This window comes from Agelaius tricolor, unplaced genomic scaffold, assembly GCF_023055355.1.
Source record: "Agelaius tricolor isolate 1412-34295 unplaced genomic scaffold, bAgeTri1.0.p SCAF_1, whole genome shotgun sequence".
In the NCBI taxonomy this organism is placed as follows: domain Eukaryota; kingdom Metazoa; phylum Chordata; class Aves; order Passeriformes; family Icteridae; genus Agelaius; species Agelaius tricolor.
Genome location: NW_027269261.1, coordinates 20,460,931 through 20,480,555, shown reverse-complemented (window position 1 = coordinate 20,480,555; position 19,625 = coordinate 20,460,931). Strand labels below are relative to the sequence as shown.

The following is a 19,625-nucleotide window of genomic DNA, read 5'->3' as shown; positions in this document are numbered from 1 at the left end:
ATTACCATCTGAATGGAGCTGTAGCAAGCATCATACAAACCTGCACACTAGCAAAATGAAAAGAAGACAGAAAAAAACCCCTACAACAAGGGGGATCTCAAGTTACATGTAGCATCTACATACTATTTGGGTTAAGCAAGCAATAGGTTTTGGTCAAAGGATAAAATAATTCCATCCATCACAATATTGCACAGAAAAGAACATCCCCACTATCTGCTATTATGCTTGCACGTTCCTCTAGAAGTGTAACTAAAGATTACAGCTTAACCTAGCCATGCTTCTTCTGAAACAGTTCCATTCAATATAATTTAGTCCAATTTTCTCCTCTAAGCAGCCATATAATGACACTTAAATTTTTACTTTAATTAGTATACTGAGAAGATTCCAATTCCATGGAATTGTCTGGTTTAAATCTCTTTTATTTTCAAGTCACAAATCTAAAAATTTTGTGGCTTTTTGTCACTCAGGTTTTCAGAGTTTGCTAATGAGCAGTCAACCCTCTCATTTCTTGCATAAAAGACCAGCTTTCACCAGAACATCCATACTGCTTTTTCTACTTTTAAGGTGATTAAGGAAAAGGAATTGGAAATAAAAAAGGAATTACAGCAATAGTCAAAAGTATACCTTGAGACACAGTAGACATCTATATATTTTGGACACAAAACATTCATCAACTGCATTCAATAGTTCAAAATCTGGTGAAAACTGGGAGATTCTATATACACACAACTTTGATGTTGGTAGTGGATGGAAAGTAAAAAGATCACATTTGCAAGTGATTCAACAAATATGGTCACAATTGTCCAGGGGCTGATGAAAATCAGAATATAATGGGTTAGATTTAAATTCTACATAGATGTTTGTCTTGTCTCTGACCAGTGTGAACAGCAAATGCTCAAGGAGGAGCAGCAAACTGGGGTATCCTCCACATAAACTCTTGTGGATTGTGCCAAACCAGTTTATTACAGACTAAATGATCAGTAAAAACATATTTCTAGTGAAAAAGTACATCAAAGTAATTGGAATACACCTCATATTTAGATATTAAAAACCCTTCAAAATGAATAAGACCTTTTTTAATGGGAAAGTGATACATCACACTCATTTTAAACTTTTTGCCCATTCCCTTAATTACAATATTATTTGTCTGCTTATTTCTTTTAAAATAAGCAAAAGTAAAGCCCAGCTGAATTACTACTTCATAATAATAAGTTATGGTAGAAATAACTTATGAAATCAAAACCTCTTGAATTTGCACACACTTTATCAAGTTATGAGATGAAACAGAGGTGGATCAGTGGTGTAAAAGTTGGTACTGAGGAGCTGAGGTCAGTAGTATCTCTGCTTTGGCAAGTTTTGCTTTCATCTGTGGACGATATATTTAGTAGCAGTTAGAACACATAAACGTATCTCCAAATATACTATTTCCTCATCATGTATGTCTGTGTTTTAGAGTTTTGATTTGAAAAATAAAGGAAAATGTAATCCTCAAAGTATTCAAAACATGTAACCAATAAGTAATGCTGTTAAGTGCTGTCAGCTGAAGAGAATAAGAGTTTACAATAATGGCACACTAAAGTAACTAAACAAAATTAATTACACTCTCTATTTACAGGTATTTAAACAATGAATTCAATATCTTTTTGTAAAAATTACTATAAATTTCTTCTTCACATGAAAGACTAGAAGATGTGATGCTTATGTATTTTCATACATCCCATTTTTGCTATCCAGCCTTAAACAAGTTTGTATTTTAGGAACATTTAGGATATTTAGAAAGTTAATAAAAACATATTACAAAGCACTGATTTTCATGTTTCCTTAAGAAATATAAAAAATTAACTAAAAAGGATTGTAAGTACTCATAATAAATAAAGACCATCACATAACTGAGCTGAGGCTCTCATCACAAGAGATATTTGTGCAGTTGTAAAATGTGGCTTTGGGGCAGAGGTACCATTGTAAAGCTAATAATAACAAAAAATTGTAATTCCCATCACTGATACTCACTCATGGTGAAGAGAATCCTGGGACAAGTGAACTGTTTTCCTGCTACCTCCTGGTCCTGGAGTTATCTAATGGAAACATGAAGGATAAAAGAAGTCTTTGAATAATGGGGCAGCATATGCACAAAATGACTGCTTATTAAGAAAATACATCAAAAACATTAAACACAAAATAGAGACAGTATATTAGATATGGTAAATGCAATCAGCAATATCTGCAATTTTTCAGTAAAGTCTGAGTGCAGAAAGTGCTATATGAGATTAAGGAAAACCCTTTATGAACAATTTTGATTTGATGTCAGACATAAAGACATTTACAGATTTCAACAACCTAAGCTACTTTTCTGTCAAGTCCATGTTTACCTGCAAAAAAGGAAAATTAGATGTTTTGAAAATCATAGCCAACATGGCTCATACAGCAATACATTTATTAAAAAAACAACCCTCCCAACACAAAGCTTTTGAAATTCAAGTGTACACAGGATAGAAAGCAAAGGTAAATTATTTTTACCAAACTGTACCGTAGTCCTTGTCTAGTGTTTTATATATACTGTAACCTGAAATATGTGCTATCCTCAACTGAAGAATGATCTTCAGAATGCACAAAAGCACGTGCAGACTTTTGCAGGTGATGACATGTTGATATTGCTCAAGAAAGGATTCAAACAGCTTTGCTTTTATTTTTGCAAAATGCTTAATTCATGTGCATATGTAGATAAATAAAAGCAGAAGAAGAAGAGACAACTCATGATACACATGCTCAAGGAACTAGAGCAGCAGGCAAACTGTTCCTGATGGAAAGAATGAAGCAGCAAACTTTCCATTCCTTGGAGATAATTTTATAGTCAGGAGATAACCAGAGGAGGGAATGAAGTCAGATGTTCTTGCAGGTTTGACAGGAGACCACAAAAACTCAATGTAATACATTTATATGGCTCAGGCTTGCCAGAAGTACATAAGCTGGAGATTCATGGATAAAAGCAGCCCACTCATTATTACAGGAACCATGAGCTCAACTCTTTAAGTAAAACCTCCCTATTAATCTGGTGTTGTAATGGAGAAAAGGCAGGGCATTCAGAGCTCCAAGTCTGGAAGACTTTCAAAGAATGCTCAGTGAATGATCTGAGAGTTCCACATGGTTAAAGTATTTGACTAAAATCTGCTTCTTTGACCAGAAGAATGATGTCACTCTGGGCTGAATTGAGAAACAATAAAGTGCTGTCACTTTTCTGGCTGAATGGGATAAAAAAGCATTGGTAATACCTTATCTCTGAAAAATCTATGCAAACACACAAATCATAGTAGAGGAAATCGTGACAGCTACATAGGAGAACAGCACATACTGCTTTATTCCCTTTTGGAATTTACTGTTTTACTAGATTGATCAAGGCCTTACACAGCCATGGGATAATAATAAAACACTGACCAAAAGCTACTGTTCCAATGTCATAGTTCATCTAATTCTAAAACTGAGAAATGGCCATTCACAAAGACAGACCTGGAAATATAAGCCAGTATTTTAATAGGTAATTTCCAAATTTTAAGATTAATAACTAAACTGTTACTTTAAAACTACAGGTAAGCATGCAGCTCAGCTCTTGAGAGTTATAGCCTACATTAATCTCAAAATGAGGTTTTCATGCTATTCCAGTGGGTATCCCTGGAATATAGTAATCCATTTTCTACACTGTGGCTATAAGAAAAGCGGACTGTGCCTATGTCATGCTTTGTTAGAGGTTCATGATCACATTATCTCATGGTGGACCTGACACTTTTATTCAGTTTACAGTATGTTCTGTGTACAGGCAACTTATTTCCTTTGCCAGGGCTGCTGACAACCTTTTCCACACTATATTAATCTTGTTTACAGACTTTATCTTGGTACAAATATCAGAAAACTGAACTTTTTATCTCAGGGAGAAAATAAACAACATGTTGACAGAAGCAAAAGCTATTTTCTGGACTAAAATTGGTTGTTTACCTGCAGCCATACTTATGGAAACAAGTTTATGTTTCCAGCTTACTCAAAATACATAATCTGAAATTTAATAAGCATGGAAATTTCAAGAAAATTCACTTGATAAATTGCCAGTTTAAAAATAATACAGAAACCACAGAAGTAGGTTTTTCCACCAATTTATATGAGAATACAAACTTGCTTGGAATACAGTTACAAGTGATCACCAAGTACAGTGTTCAGGTTTCTCCTGTACACCCCAGATGGCGTCATCTACCACACAGCCACAGAATGTTTGTAAAACTAAACTCACAAGGTACACATATACAGACCTTTGCATAAAACTTGCTGCTAATTACTCTAAGATTCCCAATATGTTAATGCAAATTAATTCCTGTTTGCAAAACATACTGAGGGTATAAAAAGCTAAACCAAACATCATTGCCCACCTCCATCTGCTACCTCACCATTACAAAAATCTTCAATATTAATAAAGTTCAGGGTCATTTTTGAAACTTTTATTCTCTTTTGGCTACAAGTCCTTTCACCACTGCTTGAATAAGATGACAAGGTGATGGCTGCATCCTGTTCACAGAATCCCTGAGACACGGGTAATCCAACTCAGAGACAAAGTACTCCTGATTTGCAAAGATTTCTTTGTCTGAGAAATTATGACCTAAACTAATGGATACAGAAAAAAGAAAAAGTATTCAACACTAAGGGGTTCTGCCTCAGAATACACAACACCATCTACTGCTGCCCAAAATCACAGTGAGAAAAGGCCCCCAGGACCATCAAGTCAAACCTTCAACTGAGTACCACCATGCCCACTAAGACCTTTCAAGAAGTGACACATTTGTGCATTCTTTGAACACCTCCCAGGATGGCAATTCCACCATTTTCCTGGGCAGCCTGCTCTAATTCTTAACCTCACTATCAGTGAGGAAATTTTTTCTAATATGCAACCTGCAAGATACTACACATGACAAACTTCAGAAGTGACGTAAGGAAAGATGGTGGGAATAAACACAAAAAGGACAAGAAAGTCAGAGGACTCCACTCTGGCTAAAATAATATTAAGCACCTCAACTATAATTTTAAAATGCCAATAATAGAGAATAGAGCATTTTGGCTAGAAGGAACCTACAGTGAACCTCTTGACCAATTCTCGGCTGACCAATTTAGAGTGCGTTGTTAAGGGCACAAAGGGGCACATTGTTAAGTGTCCAAAACCACCAACTGGTTTGGGGCATCAGCCAAGTCTCTCAGAATCCTGCTTTGGTGCTTGAACACACCCTTGGTAAAGAAATGCTTCCTGATGTCCAGTCTGAACCTCCCCTGGAGCAGCTCTGCACCATTCCCACACATGGTATCACTGGGTCTCAGGGATAAGAGATCAGGCCATCAAATACTTGCCCTCCTCAGGAAGCTGTAAGAGGTCACCCCTCAGTCCTCTTTCCTCCAATGCAGACAAGCCTGGAGCCCTCAGCCACAGCTCACAGGACATGCCTTCCAGTGCTGTCAACAGCCTTGTTCTCTCCTCTGGACATGTTCAAGGACCTTCATGTCCTCCTTCAGCTGTGGAGTCCAGAACTACACCCAGCACTGGAGGGGAGGCTGCACCAGCACTGGATCCTGCGAGATCACCCCCCCTTCTGAGTGGCTCACACCACTGAGGGACAGGGAGCAAAGTGCCCACAGCTCAGTCACAGGGCGCTTGAACACCACTACTTACTTTATATGAACAGGCTAAACGGTGTCAAAGATTGGAGAAATAAAAAAATAATCAATTTATGCATCTCCTAATTAAATATGAAAGTGCTATTTTAATTTACATGTGCTGTAGTTTAAAGAAAAGTTACTACCAGGCACCAAGAAAAATCCACAACACATTAATGCACAACAAAAATGTTACACTGTCACTTAACAATTCTGCATACTTTTCATTTGAAGTGTATTTTAACGTTCAGTTACTGAATAGCCCATGAAAAGTCATGAATTATTTTTTAAAGACATCTATGATACAAGCTCCCAAGTATAGGTGTGTTCAAGATCCAATATTTTCTTAGTATTTTAAATAGTATAAACAACCTTAATATGCATGCTCATCCATTCTTGTCCCTTATTTTTTTCCATGTTGCCACACAATCAAGTGAACAAATATACTCCTTGTTCATAATTTATGTTTATCTTAGCGCATAATATTTTTGAAAAAACACAGACTATGTCCTATTCATAATTGTTCCTGAGATATATTTTCCATTACTTAAAAAGTAAGTTTATTACACATTAAGTAGTTTTTAAACACTGAAAGTGGTATTTTTGCCTTTTGAATTAGATTTTATGCCAAGCATGCTATAGCATGGGCAATGAAAAGATACTACTGAGCTCTTTTCTTACAGGATGTTATTTCCTTGCCATGATTTGGTGGACTTGGCAGTGCTGGGTTTATGGCTGGACTCGATCTTTCTTACATATCCTTTCTAATCTAAATGAGTCTATGATGTGCTTTAAAAAGCCACATAAATAATTATGAAAGTACTTGACTTGAAAGCTTAGCTTAGTTGTCACAATATGTCACATTCATAGCAGGTAAAGCCAGTAAAATTTCAGTAAAATTTTGCTGGACACTAATTACACAAATAAGCTAGCTGCAGTCCTAAATGAAAGAACAGGTTGCTTTTTCTGCTCTGTAAATTAACTGCTATGATCAACTACAGCTTAAAAAGTTCCATAGCAAACCCAATTTTCTCAGGCAGGATTTCTGCAAAGAAGTTGTTTTCCAAAATGAAATGCAACTACAATCAAATCCCAGAGAATGGGATTTTGCAGGAAATTACAGCATGACAATGTCAAATTCATAATTCACAGATCTGCAACTGTCACTTTATAGGAAATTAAATCAAACTATATCAAGGGAAAAAATAGAGTAAAACCTATTCTCCCCATTTTATTGCACTGATTAAAAGCAATACCTTACTATTTTTGGCACCTATTTAGTACTACTCATTTTTTACCCCTTCTCCACTAGGAACCTTGGAAAGTACACACACTAAACAAGATTCTGGATTTAAAATATATCTTTAAAAAATATAGATGCACATTTGACTTGGAGCAATATATAAAATGATGAAAACAAAAATAGCTTTCACAGTATACATTACTGAACATTGCTATAATCCTTGCTTGACATTACCATTACACTGTTATTCCCTCTGAAAGCACACTCTTGCTGAAGGGCCCAAACTGACCATTCCAGAGAAGCATCTCTTTAATGTACAGATTACCTTTAAGTGATGCTCAGTCAAACTCTACAAAGTCTCCATGAAGAAATGGCTCACTGGAAGAATATTTCTATACCAGTTTCTTGCTACCCTAGTCATATTTCTTTAAAATTAACATCTTACTAGCACAGTGTTGCAAAAATCAATGGATCGTTGCCATTCTGCTTACAAAGTACATGCAAGTGATAGGGAAAGAAAAAAAAAAAGAAAAGAAAAAGAAAAATAGTTCAAAAGACATGGATTTTTATCCTAAAGCAAATAGGCACCTCCCTGTATATGTTTTACCGTTTTCTCTTAAGGCATTTTAAAAAAAGAAAAAAAAAGTAAGAATTAGTAAGTCTCTTGGCATGACAGAGTATGTCCCAGCTCCCCAGTCTTTCCAGTGATTTCACACACTGTTAAGAGTTTTCTCTACATTTCTTTTCACACAACTGATCAAACTGTCTCTATCTCTTATATATAAGCTTTCAACTAAATGATTAACAGATGGAAAGGAATAACATAAGAATATTAGAGACTAAAAGAAGAAAACTCTACTATTGAACCTAGCTACTTCAGAGAAAAATGGGAAATTTAAATCCCATGTATAAAAGCAAAGAATGGAATTTCTTTGTAAATTTTTGCTATTTCACAGTTTTTGTCTGCTACTTTTAAGACAAAACCTGAATTTGAAGTTAAATAAATGTAAGTTTAAAACAAAAAGAGTAATTTTTTGAAAAAAGACTGGCTTGGGTGTAATGTTTTCTGTTTGTTTTAAATTGTAACATTAGGAGAAAATATCACACACCATGTTTTGTCCTGAATCTTTGTCAAATGGACCAGTTTTTACACACTATAGAATAGGCAGAGTAAGTTTAATGATGCTTTGTAATAATATGTATTAGTGCATTCCTGCTGTCTTTAGGTGTGTAATACAGTAACACTGGAGGACCTATTAGAGGAAATAATACTAATATATAATGTAACAGAAAAAACTGGTCTATGGGGCAGGCACTGATAAACTGAGAATTTTAAGTCTCCCATCTGCAAGGAAGTCAGTAGGGGAGTTTCTTCTGAGATTCCTAATATTTAATATGAAATATTACTGTGTGGCACTATGCCTCCAATAACAGCTCACAACACTGCAGAAAATGGACTGACTTACAAGTCTCAAGAAGAAAATATAAGCCAGAAAATTATAGTTTTTATATTCAAATTAATTCAACTCCTTCTAAAAAGGCAAATGTAAGATTCTCCTGACTGCAAAAACACAATAGACAGCACCATTATTTCAATATTTTATATCAGGAAAGGGGAAATATTCAGGGCAGCTGTGAAACAAAACAATGGCCAGAAGTTTGTTACTTCAGTACTCTGTAAATAGCTAGTATTTAACAAATTTAATCTTAAGTAAACCAGATTTACCTTATTTGGGAAATGGAGCCACTAATTAAATGCTGCAATAATATGCTGCATAAATATTGATATAAACATATATATACATACATATACATATATATATATTATATATACATATATATATATAAAATCTTTATGGTGATATTCTAGCTGTCTGTTTAGATATAAAACTTATTCTTAGGTGAAATCTTCACTAAATCAACAGGATTTTGATTTCAGTAGTATTGGGACTGTACCCTTGTTAATTAAGAATAATCTACAATGTTGAAATAATGTTTTACCTTGTAAAATTATAAATAAGTTACCCAAACAGTAATATAGGGGGGAGGAAGTAGCAGAGCAGCAATTAGGCAACTAGCCTTGATCTGGGAGATGCTGGCTACATTTGGAAAAAACACTTGAACAAGATCCTCCTTTCCCTTCCTCCAAAAAGGGTTCTGTAACAGTATTTCCTTACTTTGTTAAAGTAATATAATGTAATGACAGTAAAGATTGTACCAACAACAAAGGATGTCATCAAAGAATTTGCTTTGAGTCTGCTTGAAGTACAGAAAGTGATTTTTATTCCTGCTGCCGTGGGACTTATTAGAGAAAACAGAAAAACGTCAATATTTAATGCATTTCCGTATCTGAGCAGAATTGCTCCTAGCAGAGCCCTTTGCAGGTACCAGTTGTACAAAGCCAGTTCATGGCAGCCTGAGCTGGCTGGGTGTGGATTCAAATCCCAAGCACACAACAAAACCCCCAGCTCCAAGTGGCTGCCTGGCTTCAGTCGCAAGCTGTGAGTGGCCTCTACTGGCTGACCAAAGGCTACAGGAGTCACCAAGCTTCTGCTCCGAGTTACAGCTGAGGTTATCCTTTAGTGTGGGGAGAAATGGAACAGAAGGAACATGCTCATCACTGCTACATCATTCACTTAGGCTGAGGCTAAAAACGAACGGCAAACACAAGGTGGCTGATACAACAGGCAGCAGGAAAAATGCCTTTAATAGCAGTGCTCCCAAATCTGTCCAATACGGGCTGCAAATAGACACATGCAGTAGTCCAGTTTCCAAGATGACAATGGAATTCAGCAGGATGTACTTTGCTAGCTCTTAAGGTGGACACAAACTTGCAACTCAAGTAGTGTATAATCTGTTCATATAAATTACGTATTTTGTATGAAGAGCGGATTACTTCAATTGCAGTATCAACTGTTTGATTTAGATGCACAAATAGAAAGCTTACTGCATCATCTGAGACATATGAAACCAGAGACTACATAACCATTCTCTTCATAGATGTAAAACAGATTTGGCCTTTTCCTTATATATAAAATTAAAATCAGTAAAATACAGAGTACTAAAAAAAAAATTAAAAATCTGAAGGATGAATGTGTGTCTACTGCCACAAAGATGACCTACAATTTCCTCTAAGTACATAAAAGTTATATTTTGTGAAGAAAAAAAGGAGAATAAACTATAACTTTTTTAAAGACCACAGTAATTGTGAACAACACAGCTTGGAGAAAAGCAGTCCAAAACATGGCAAATATACTTACAGATTATTGTGCAATGTCTGTATCAAAATAAAAAAAAAAAAAACAAAAAACTTGGACAAATAAAGATAGAGCCAGTAGCAAGGAAGTGGTTTTTTTAACTTCACTTTTCTTTTTCCTAGGAATATGTACCTGATTTGCCATTCTCCCACATTTTAATTGCAGGATATCAAGGATTATGGTCAAACGCAAGTGACTCCTGATGCCCAAAGGTGATTGCCTTCACAAGCAGCTGCACGGTGCTCACACACAGCCCTGCATTTCCTGATATTTCCAGCTCCTGTTCTGAATTGTGCCCCATCTCACAGTTTCACCTCATTTCAGAATTCAGTCCCATTATCTCCACTGCTCCAAATTGTTCACAGGGTTATCTAGCTGACATAGAAGATAACCCTCCATTTCACTAGACACCACTGGGATATGACATGCTGACCCACAGTAAGCCCTGATTATTAGCTTGAAACATATACCATATAAATGGAGCTTTGAGCCAAATAATTTGCTTTAAAGTTTTTCCATTCTACTTACACATTAAAACTCAGTTTAAACATGCTGACACGAGTTCCATTAATCTATACACTCATGAACATATTTAGACATAGATGTATTAATGTTACATTCTATCATCAGAAAACAGATGAAAAATACTGGTGGGAATGCAGCCTGCAAGTAATGCCTTTTTATTTACAAAAAAGACAAAGGATTTTAGCTTATGAATGAAATGAAAATCAAATGGCCAATCACTGCAATTAAACAGAATGCCTCACTACCTGTTTCCCACCGAAGCCCACAGTGTTCCAGAAAGAGGACTTGTAGCAAACAGAATTACAGTGAGATCCCATCTTTTCCATACCACTATACTTCCACTGACTGGGAAACAGTGAGGAATACTGACCCTTAACAGGTCTGCTAGCATAATTCTCCTCTTCCCTCAGCCACCAAATGGTTTCCTGTCATAACACCAACAGTCCTGTATGGGTTTAAAAGTCTTGAACTGTAGAAGTTTCATTTGCATGAAAAACTTACTACCCTTTGTTTTTGCCAAAGGGCACCCAATGAGCTGTATTGCAGCCTGGACAACAAAAACCAGGCAGTACCTGAACTATTATCAGGATAAGAAGACCGAGTGCATGAGAATGCTGATAGCAGTGTGAAAAATTTCCCATATGAAGAAAACAGTTCAGAAGATTGTGGATTAAAAGGTTACACTTTGCCAAGATTTGGAATATAACACCTTTCAAAATACATACAGTTTGATCAATAACAGATGTTGTGAAATTTACACATTTGAACTGCAAAAATAAAAGCATGACCTTTTGTCCTTCAGGTTAGATGACATTTAAATAATTAGTGCCCATAAAACTATTTTTCTTCATTTCAAGTGAAATTCTCACCAGAAGGGCTCGCAACAGTGGTAAAACAACAGGAAAAAGGCTGTAGGGGAGCCTCAGTCACAAACTTGGACAGTTTCATTGTTGTATGTGGATGACATTTCTCATTATTTTGAACTGATCTGTACATAAATGTTTCACACTACAAGCTTACATGAAGAACAGATTTTAGAAATCCTTCTGTATTTGCCACTTTTCTGCCATCTAAGCTTCTAACATATAATTATAACCATCGTTTCAGATTGTAAACATCAGTAGAGATGAACAGGAGAAGCACACAGAAGCTCAGAAATCAACTTTTCATTGGGCATTTTTAAGGTCAAGCTAAATTCAGGCTTAAGATATATTTTCAAATTTTCTCTCCAAGCAAAATGACACAGAAATAAAACATATTTTAAAATATGTTACAATAAATATAATTCTTCTTAGCAAGACATTCTCTAGCTTTTTCCATTACCTTGTCTTCAAATATAAATATTCATAACTTCTAATATAGAAGAAATGGAAACAAAGACGTTCAAATAGAAAAAAAAAAAAAAAAATCAAAAGTGGGAATTCCACTCATACATTTAAAAATAAACTCTCAAGCTTTTTAGGCTTAATAGCAGCGCCATACTAGGATATCAACACTTGAATAAGGTTGCACAGAATTTCTTAATTTCCAACATAATGCAGATCCTAAAGATCTATCCTACTGACTGCTAAACTTATGAATGGATTGTGCAAAGCCACCATCAACTTTGACTTGAAGACTAAATTATTATTTACTCTCTAGATTTGAGAGTATTATCTTACTCTCAAATCCCTCCTTATCAGTAAGAGAGCTCTGAAGTTCTCTTTGCATGGTATCAAGCCCTGTATGATGGAAAACAACACAGTATGATCTTAAGAGAGCCGAGTAAATCCCTTACAGTAATTTAAACTTGTAATGCATTACAGTGATAACTATTCCAAAATACTATTCACAAAGGAAGGGAAGTCTGTGTTCCAGGAGCAGAGAGCTGCTTCTTTTTGCTATCCTCTCTTCCAGCAAGATGAAGCAGCATCGCTGGTTTTGTGCTATCAAAGAAATGGAGTTCTAGAGTGTTTCTGTCAGAAAGTTGTGTTCAGTATGTGAAAAACTTTTGCTCTCCTAGAAAATTTAAAACAATGTACAGAAAACAGAGTTAAGTAGATGTGTGTCTGTGTGAGTGAGGACAGTGGCTGCCTCTGTTGCAGGACAGAAGTCAGGGCACTGTTCTCATTTACAGGCTCTTCTGTTTCTGGAAATTACATGGGGGAATGACAATTCTCTCTCCCCGATAACTCTGGCAGCACCAATTTTACTTTTCTGGCCAGATCTATTAAAATAGGTTTTGGTAACTCTACAACACATTAGTTGCTTTAGGCTTCTGAAATTCCTGACCATGTAAAGGAAATATCTTCCAACCAAAGCCATATCTTCTACTTACAAAACATCACTGTAGAAACAAGAAAAAAGGAGTACCTGGCTTGTTGGGTCCTGATCATACAGAGGGACCCAACAAATGATCATAAAGAACATTTTTCTCTCTGTTGCAAGTGTTTAATGTGTTGCAGGGCACAGAGAACAACACTATTTTTCAGACACAAAGCTGTAAAGCACATTTTGCCAAGTGCTGGAGAGGGCTGCCTTTCCACCCACCTCAGGGCAGACATCATACATCATAGAATTCTGGCCTTTGGTTATCAGCAAATCCTAGCAAAACCTAGGAAAACCTAAATTGCTCTTGAGGAGTTAGAAGATTATATTTTCTATTGTTAAGGGATGAAAAAAAAAATCAGAGAAACCAAAGAGAGAGTCCTTACACAGAGAAGATCTTGAACCAAACTCCAGCATTTCATGTTTTTATGGGCATGTTATTACAGAAACACCTCGAGCTAACTTAGTCCCTAATAAAGACAAATTGTCCTTAAAACTTACAACTTGTAAAACAGTATGACATGACTCACCAAAACAACATCCAAGACAGGGAAGTGGAAGTACATTGTGTTCAGCAGCTATTTATGAGAGACAGCCCTGCTGCTTAAAATTTATATATGTCCAGAGGCTTTCATAGACTATTCATGGTATAATCTGATTATCTCCATGATGCAAACTTCACTTTCAGTCAAGGGGAAGTATTTTTACCATCAGTACAAAAAAATATGCATTCTCCTATGGGATGCTGGAATACATATTTGATTTTAGTTTGGGAGGGAAGGAATAGGAAAACTAGCCAGAATGAATTTCGCGTGCAAATATTACTACGAAAAATGACTATGTGGAAAAGAAAGCCTACACAGAAATCTTCAGTAAGATAAAAACTAATATACTGTCCTAAGATAACAATAACTATCTTTTTATAAAAGATGCTTGAGGAATTCTTTGAATCTCTCTGGTTTGTTCAAGGGTCAAAGACATCAGGTCATTATAATAAGATTCATGTTCTCTACCATCCCCAAGATGGCTGAGTAAATAGCACCAACACAAAGCCTTGCTGAATCCACCACTTGCCATTCAAGTTGGTTGTGGTACAAAATTTTTGACATGAGTTATTAAGTTTTCATTTCATTTGCTGCCAAAGCATACCTGTGATGTTTGCTTACTAAATGCAACTTTCAGCATCAGTAATTTTAATTTAGCTAATGACGCAATACTATGTTGAGAGACTATTCCATTTCTTACAAAACACCTAAAAGTTTAAACAGCAGAATAGAGGCTGAATCAAGGTAACTTGGCACATTATTAAGCCTGGTTTAGTTTGCAGGCAGACTTAATGCTAGAAAACACGGTATGCTCCAAACTATTGATATGATGCTCAGATTTCTCCAAAAAAAAAAAAAAACAAAATTGATGGTCAAGATAAAGCTCACCTATTCACTCACTAACTGGACACCAACCATAAATACTGCATTCCACAAAGCTAACTGGAAACTGTAACGTTTACAAAGAGTTAGAAGAACTCCAAGTTTAAGAAGAATTTATAAACAGCTCAATGCAAGGAAAAAAAAAAGCCAGGCACATCCACAACTTTGGCTGAATCTCTTATGCTACATTTGATGGTAGCATTCAATAAATTGTATATATTGGCAGAAAACTCTGTTGCATGTATCATATGCCCAATAGCATTAAATTGTGTAGCCTGCCAAGAAGAAAAATTTAGGCAAATAGTAATTTGAATTTGGCATTATGACCCACAAATATTTAAGCAGCACAAAACAAAATTAACTTTGACATTTTATAAACTATTTTAAAAATAATAAAAATACAGTGTTATATTAATTAGGCAGAATGCTGTTGGCAAGAAATAGATGTTCACTGAAAAGGTGCCATAAGTGCCATGAAGTATTTCGGAATATTTTCAACCTCTTCCGGCATATAGCCATGTATTGAGGAAAATACTGAATGAAAAAAAAAACAAACTTACAGAAAATTCTGGAAAGTTATCAAAGCCATTCATATTCATAAGGAATCAAACATCTTACTACTAAATTAGAGGTCATCTGCCCAACAAAAGATGGTGCATAGTGAGGGAGTGCCTGTTCTGTGGGGTGGGGGAAATATGGCATTAATTACATGGTTCAAGGCACCTTTCTGGAAAAGCAACATTCACACACAACAATCTTCAGGGAAAAAAAATTAAACCATCTTTCCAATTCTTAAACTGAAGGATGCAGATATACATCATTTGCCTAGCTTATCATCCATAACATCAACTAAATGAGGTTCAGACATGATGAAATATCCTGAACCCTGAAATTTCATATTCACCTAACTCGGTACACAAAGAAACCCTCTGTTTTCTTTTTAAAGACACCATGAAAAATATATGCCTCATCTCCTTATACAGCTAAATAGTTTATCTCTGGTGCAGGGTAAATTACTATTACTATTCCAGAAATGTATTTGCCTTCAGTCTACTACAGGAATTCAGAGTTATTTCCTGCTTTTACTTGCAGATCTGAGAGACCACCTCTGGAAGCTTCTGCTCTAACCAAATACCTACTTACTTCTATCATAAGATATGGGGATTGTCCTACTGTTTTCTTTGATTCAAAGTGAAAGCCTATCAGCTACAGAAGCTTTCATATAAAACTATTCAAGAGATATTTTGTGGCTAAGTTAGCAAGCATACATTTTCCATTTTTATCCTACCTTAAAATCGCTGATATTATTTCCTATAATTTTGTATGATCCATCATTGTAGCACCATTTTACTGTGATGAAACGTTCCTCCTTCTTATACTGGGCTTCTTCCATGCCCCTAGAATTCTTTGAATAGGCTTCATTCATCTTTAGATAAGATTGTAGTTCACTATGTGAAAAACGTATCTACTGACAGGCATAATAAATAAACAACACAATGCAGTGCTCTGGACTGATTCAATAATTCTGTAGAATTGTGGTTTGTTAAACCTGAATATTTGTGCTATTTCTGACATTTAAAAATATTTAGGAAGAATTCTATCTTCAAGGTTTAGCGTTTGAAGTCAAATGGCAAACACAGAAACAAGAGAATAGCAGGAGAAAAAACTCTTGATTACATTAAGACTGACACATGACATCCTTCCAGAACATCCTCAGGCAATTGGAGTATGTTTTCTTTACCATGCCAACAGGCTTACCATTTTACAATTTAAAAGACCAAGGGTCAGGAGGACCAAGGGATTCTATTTTGACTCTATAGGTATATTTGTAGTAACACAGTTTTTCAAACTATGCTTGGAAATCACTGCAGTTTAAATGAAGGAGCCACTTTTAAAAGCCAAACATTTTAGTGTTCTCCTTCATCTGACAGAGTCAACCAATATATGCCTTCATGACAAAAGAATACTCTGCTCTGTATGAACAATATTTTCTCCCGGAAGTGCTTTAGGATTCTGATCAATACAGAAATAAACACCCTTTTTTGCATCCTCTCAGAAGGCTTTGGTTTCTATTAAAAGATACTTATTTTTTTAAACTAGGTAAAATACTGTAAGAGATCTATGGCTGAGTTACAAAATTCCTACTGATGAAATCAAGTAAAACATTTCAAATATGGGGCCTCAGTAAAGAAATAGACACTTGGGATAAGTTAGTTTCCCATTGCCTCCCAGCTTAACAATTCTGGAAAAGAAGTTCCTAAAAGTTCAAGTTTGCAGAGTTCTTCAGGAATCCTTATTAAATAAATGTCTATCAGCTTTTGAGCAGAATGAAATCGTACCCCTAATACAATGGAGCACTTTCCTTTCAACTTTGGAATAAATTTCCTCACATAGCAAAAATGTAAACCTGCAGACCATGGTGCAAATAACACACAGTGAAGTAGACTAAAAAGACCTAGCAAACCCCAAACAAAAAGCCCACTAATTTCCCCAAGGCTGCAGTCATTTATTTTAACAGAGCACTCAGGTTTTCACTAGGTATCTAAAAGAGAATAAACACTGGAGATGAGACAATACCCCTCACAAATATTTTTTAAAGTTTGCTGCCTTCAGAAACCATAAAACTCAAGGCTGGTTAGGACAGGATGTACTTACAGCCCTTTGCATCCATTAAAGCAATCCTCATCTATTATTGGATCATCACTCAAATTCAGCTCTTAGAAGTGAAAATCTGAAGTTCAAAACATAAGGTTTTAAAGATGCCATGCAGCAACAGAATTACAGGGTGGGTAAACTTTAAAGTACTTGAAAGTGGAAAGCCCTCAGAACCCTAAGCAGCAGTGTCACTTTTAGTTAACATATGATATACGTATCTTAAATGCTGGATTGTTCCTAATACATAAAAAATGCAATTCCACTAAATGTATTTAATTTCTCAGCCATATGACTCAGATCCATAAATAAAAATGCCTCAATTGAACAATAATTTCCTAACACAGACTTTGTTAGGTATCTTAAACAGATTTGGATGTATCATTTTAGGAGGGTAACAAATATTAACTTTACTTTCTCAAACCTACCCTTCCTGCTGGCTGTCTGGAGTGACTTTAGTCTAAAGTGTTGCAGTTCACATATCAAGACAAGCCTCTTTTCATACCAGAAATGGTATTTCATCTCCACCTGTCTCTTCTTTTAACTTAATAGTTTGAGGAGAAAGGTAGGATATCAACATATTCCTTACATACTGAAGTTTCAACTAAAGCATTTGCTGGTGAAATGATTATAATACATATTTCCCTTAAGATTAAACTAAAAAAACCCCAAATAAAACAGTAATAAACATATTGGCATCATCACTGTGGCATCAATGCTTTTACCAGCTTTTGAGTAAAAATGCAAGCATGCAAACAACAAATGTCTTGTTTTACAGACAACCTCGTGCATCATGGCACCCTGTTTGTATACCTGCTGTCACTACCTGCTGAACAGGTAAGGACTTGTATTTTATCAAAATTTAATTACTTTAAGTTTATATTGAATATAACAAGTTTTTTTCCAAACCAGAGGGGAGATATCTTTAAGTAGTAAATTATGTTTCTCACACATGAATACCTCAGACTGAGTCCACAAAACTGACAACTCCAACATTTTAATGTGTAAGTTGTAGTTCTTTTGACAAAATCCCCACATTTAGAAGTTCACTTCAGAAAGTGAACACTACTACAGAGAGTCTGAGTTGATACATGATTTCCAGCTTTGTTAGTTCTAATTTCTTTCACTTATTTACTTTTCTGAAGGGACTGGCCTTTCAGCTAATATAGATATGCACATTAAATGAGCTACAATTAATTAATTGATAAAGCTACCATCCTTCTACTAGCTGAGGAGTCGATTCTAAAATGTACTCTCATAAATATTTATATTTCCAGGATGGCAAACTTCAAAAGGACTTGAAAAAGGAAAAGCCAAGATCTAGAATGTCACATCCCCTTCCACATTGCTAGACTGTAGTATTTGTATTTAACAGTTAAATCTTTCATGAGGAGAAAAGGCTTACTGGCTTCCTTTTTTTGAAGCAGTTAAATGCATTTAAACTATAAATATCTGTTTGCTGTTCAGTGAAAACAAACTGCTAGATATTTGAAAAGGGCAGCTGCCACATTGTTCCCTGGGTGCAACACAATGGCAGGTCAAACTTTCGTTCCTCTTGTCCTACAAACAATTTTCAAGCCCATTCTCAATAAATAAATTTGGTCTCAGCACCCCCAATCAGGGCTGCACAATCCCCTCAGTAGCAGACCTATGATAAATGGACTTATTTTCCCAAATCAAACACTTGAATTTAAATTCAGATGAGTTAATGCAAAGGTCAACATTGTAATCAGTTCTTTTGATCTTTATAGAATTTCTAGAGTAATACATAATAAATCTGAAACAAGGCAATTTGCAGCTCTGTATGTGTGGCTGGTAATAAAAATCTTAACGATTAGAGCCTTTATGTACTTAGGGAACGTTTTATAGTAATAGCTATAGTGAGAGCCTCAATGCATGGGGAATGATGGCAATAGATAACACTGAAAGACATGATTGCTTGATTCTTTATATAGTTTATACAGTATGTATAGATTATACATTATAAATTAAAGCACAATGTATCTGAAGAGTCTCCCAATGTTTTTCTAACATTCTATTTCAGATTTGTATCCTCCATAAAACATGGCCTTGGAAAAACTTGTGAATTTAACAACAATCTTATATATTGAGATTTTTATTGTTTCATATACAGGATGTTACCTCAGTTAACTGAAAAAAAAAAAAAGAAATTAAGATGTTTGTGCATAAAGTGTGTATATATGTCTTTGTAGATTTTCTCTAAAAAGGAAGATTCCTTTTTCTGAAAGTAGGTATTTAGATGTAAAGTATGCCATATTTCTTATGAACAAAAGATTATTATTAGACAAAAATATTTCAGTTGAAATCTGGAACATGCAATCATAGAAACAAACTAAAATGTCAGCAGTCACAACAGGAAATACTTAAGAACAAAAGGTTATTTTTTTTTCTCAAATCCTTTAAAGTTTTCTTGCTAATAATCAGATAACTACCTAAACACTCAAAGCTGTAAAAACATCTTCCTTTACCACAAATTGAGGCATTTAAGAACTGGTGTCAGAGAACACCTTC

At 35.3% G+C, this 19,625-nt stretch overlaps 1 protein-coding gene across 1 annotated transcript in view; it reads right to left on the bottom strand.

The window, feature by feature from the left end:
• Positions 1–19,625, bottom strand: part of GPATCH2 (G-patch domain containing 2) — a 118,572-nt gene that overhangs the window by 32,984 nt on the left and 65,963 nt on the right. The window contains exon 6 of the mRNA XM_071425955.1: positions 2,011–2,075. Coding sequence (XP_071282056.1) covers positions 2,011–2,075 — 65 coding nt within the window. The remainder of the gene's footprint in view (positions 1–2,010; positions 2,076–19,625) is intronic.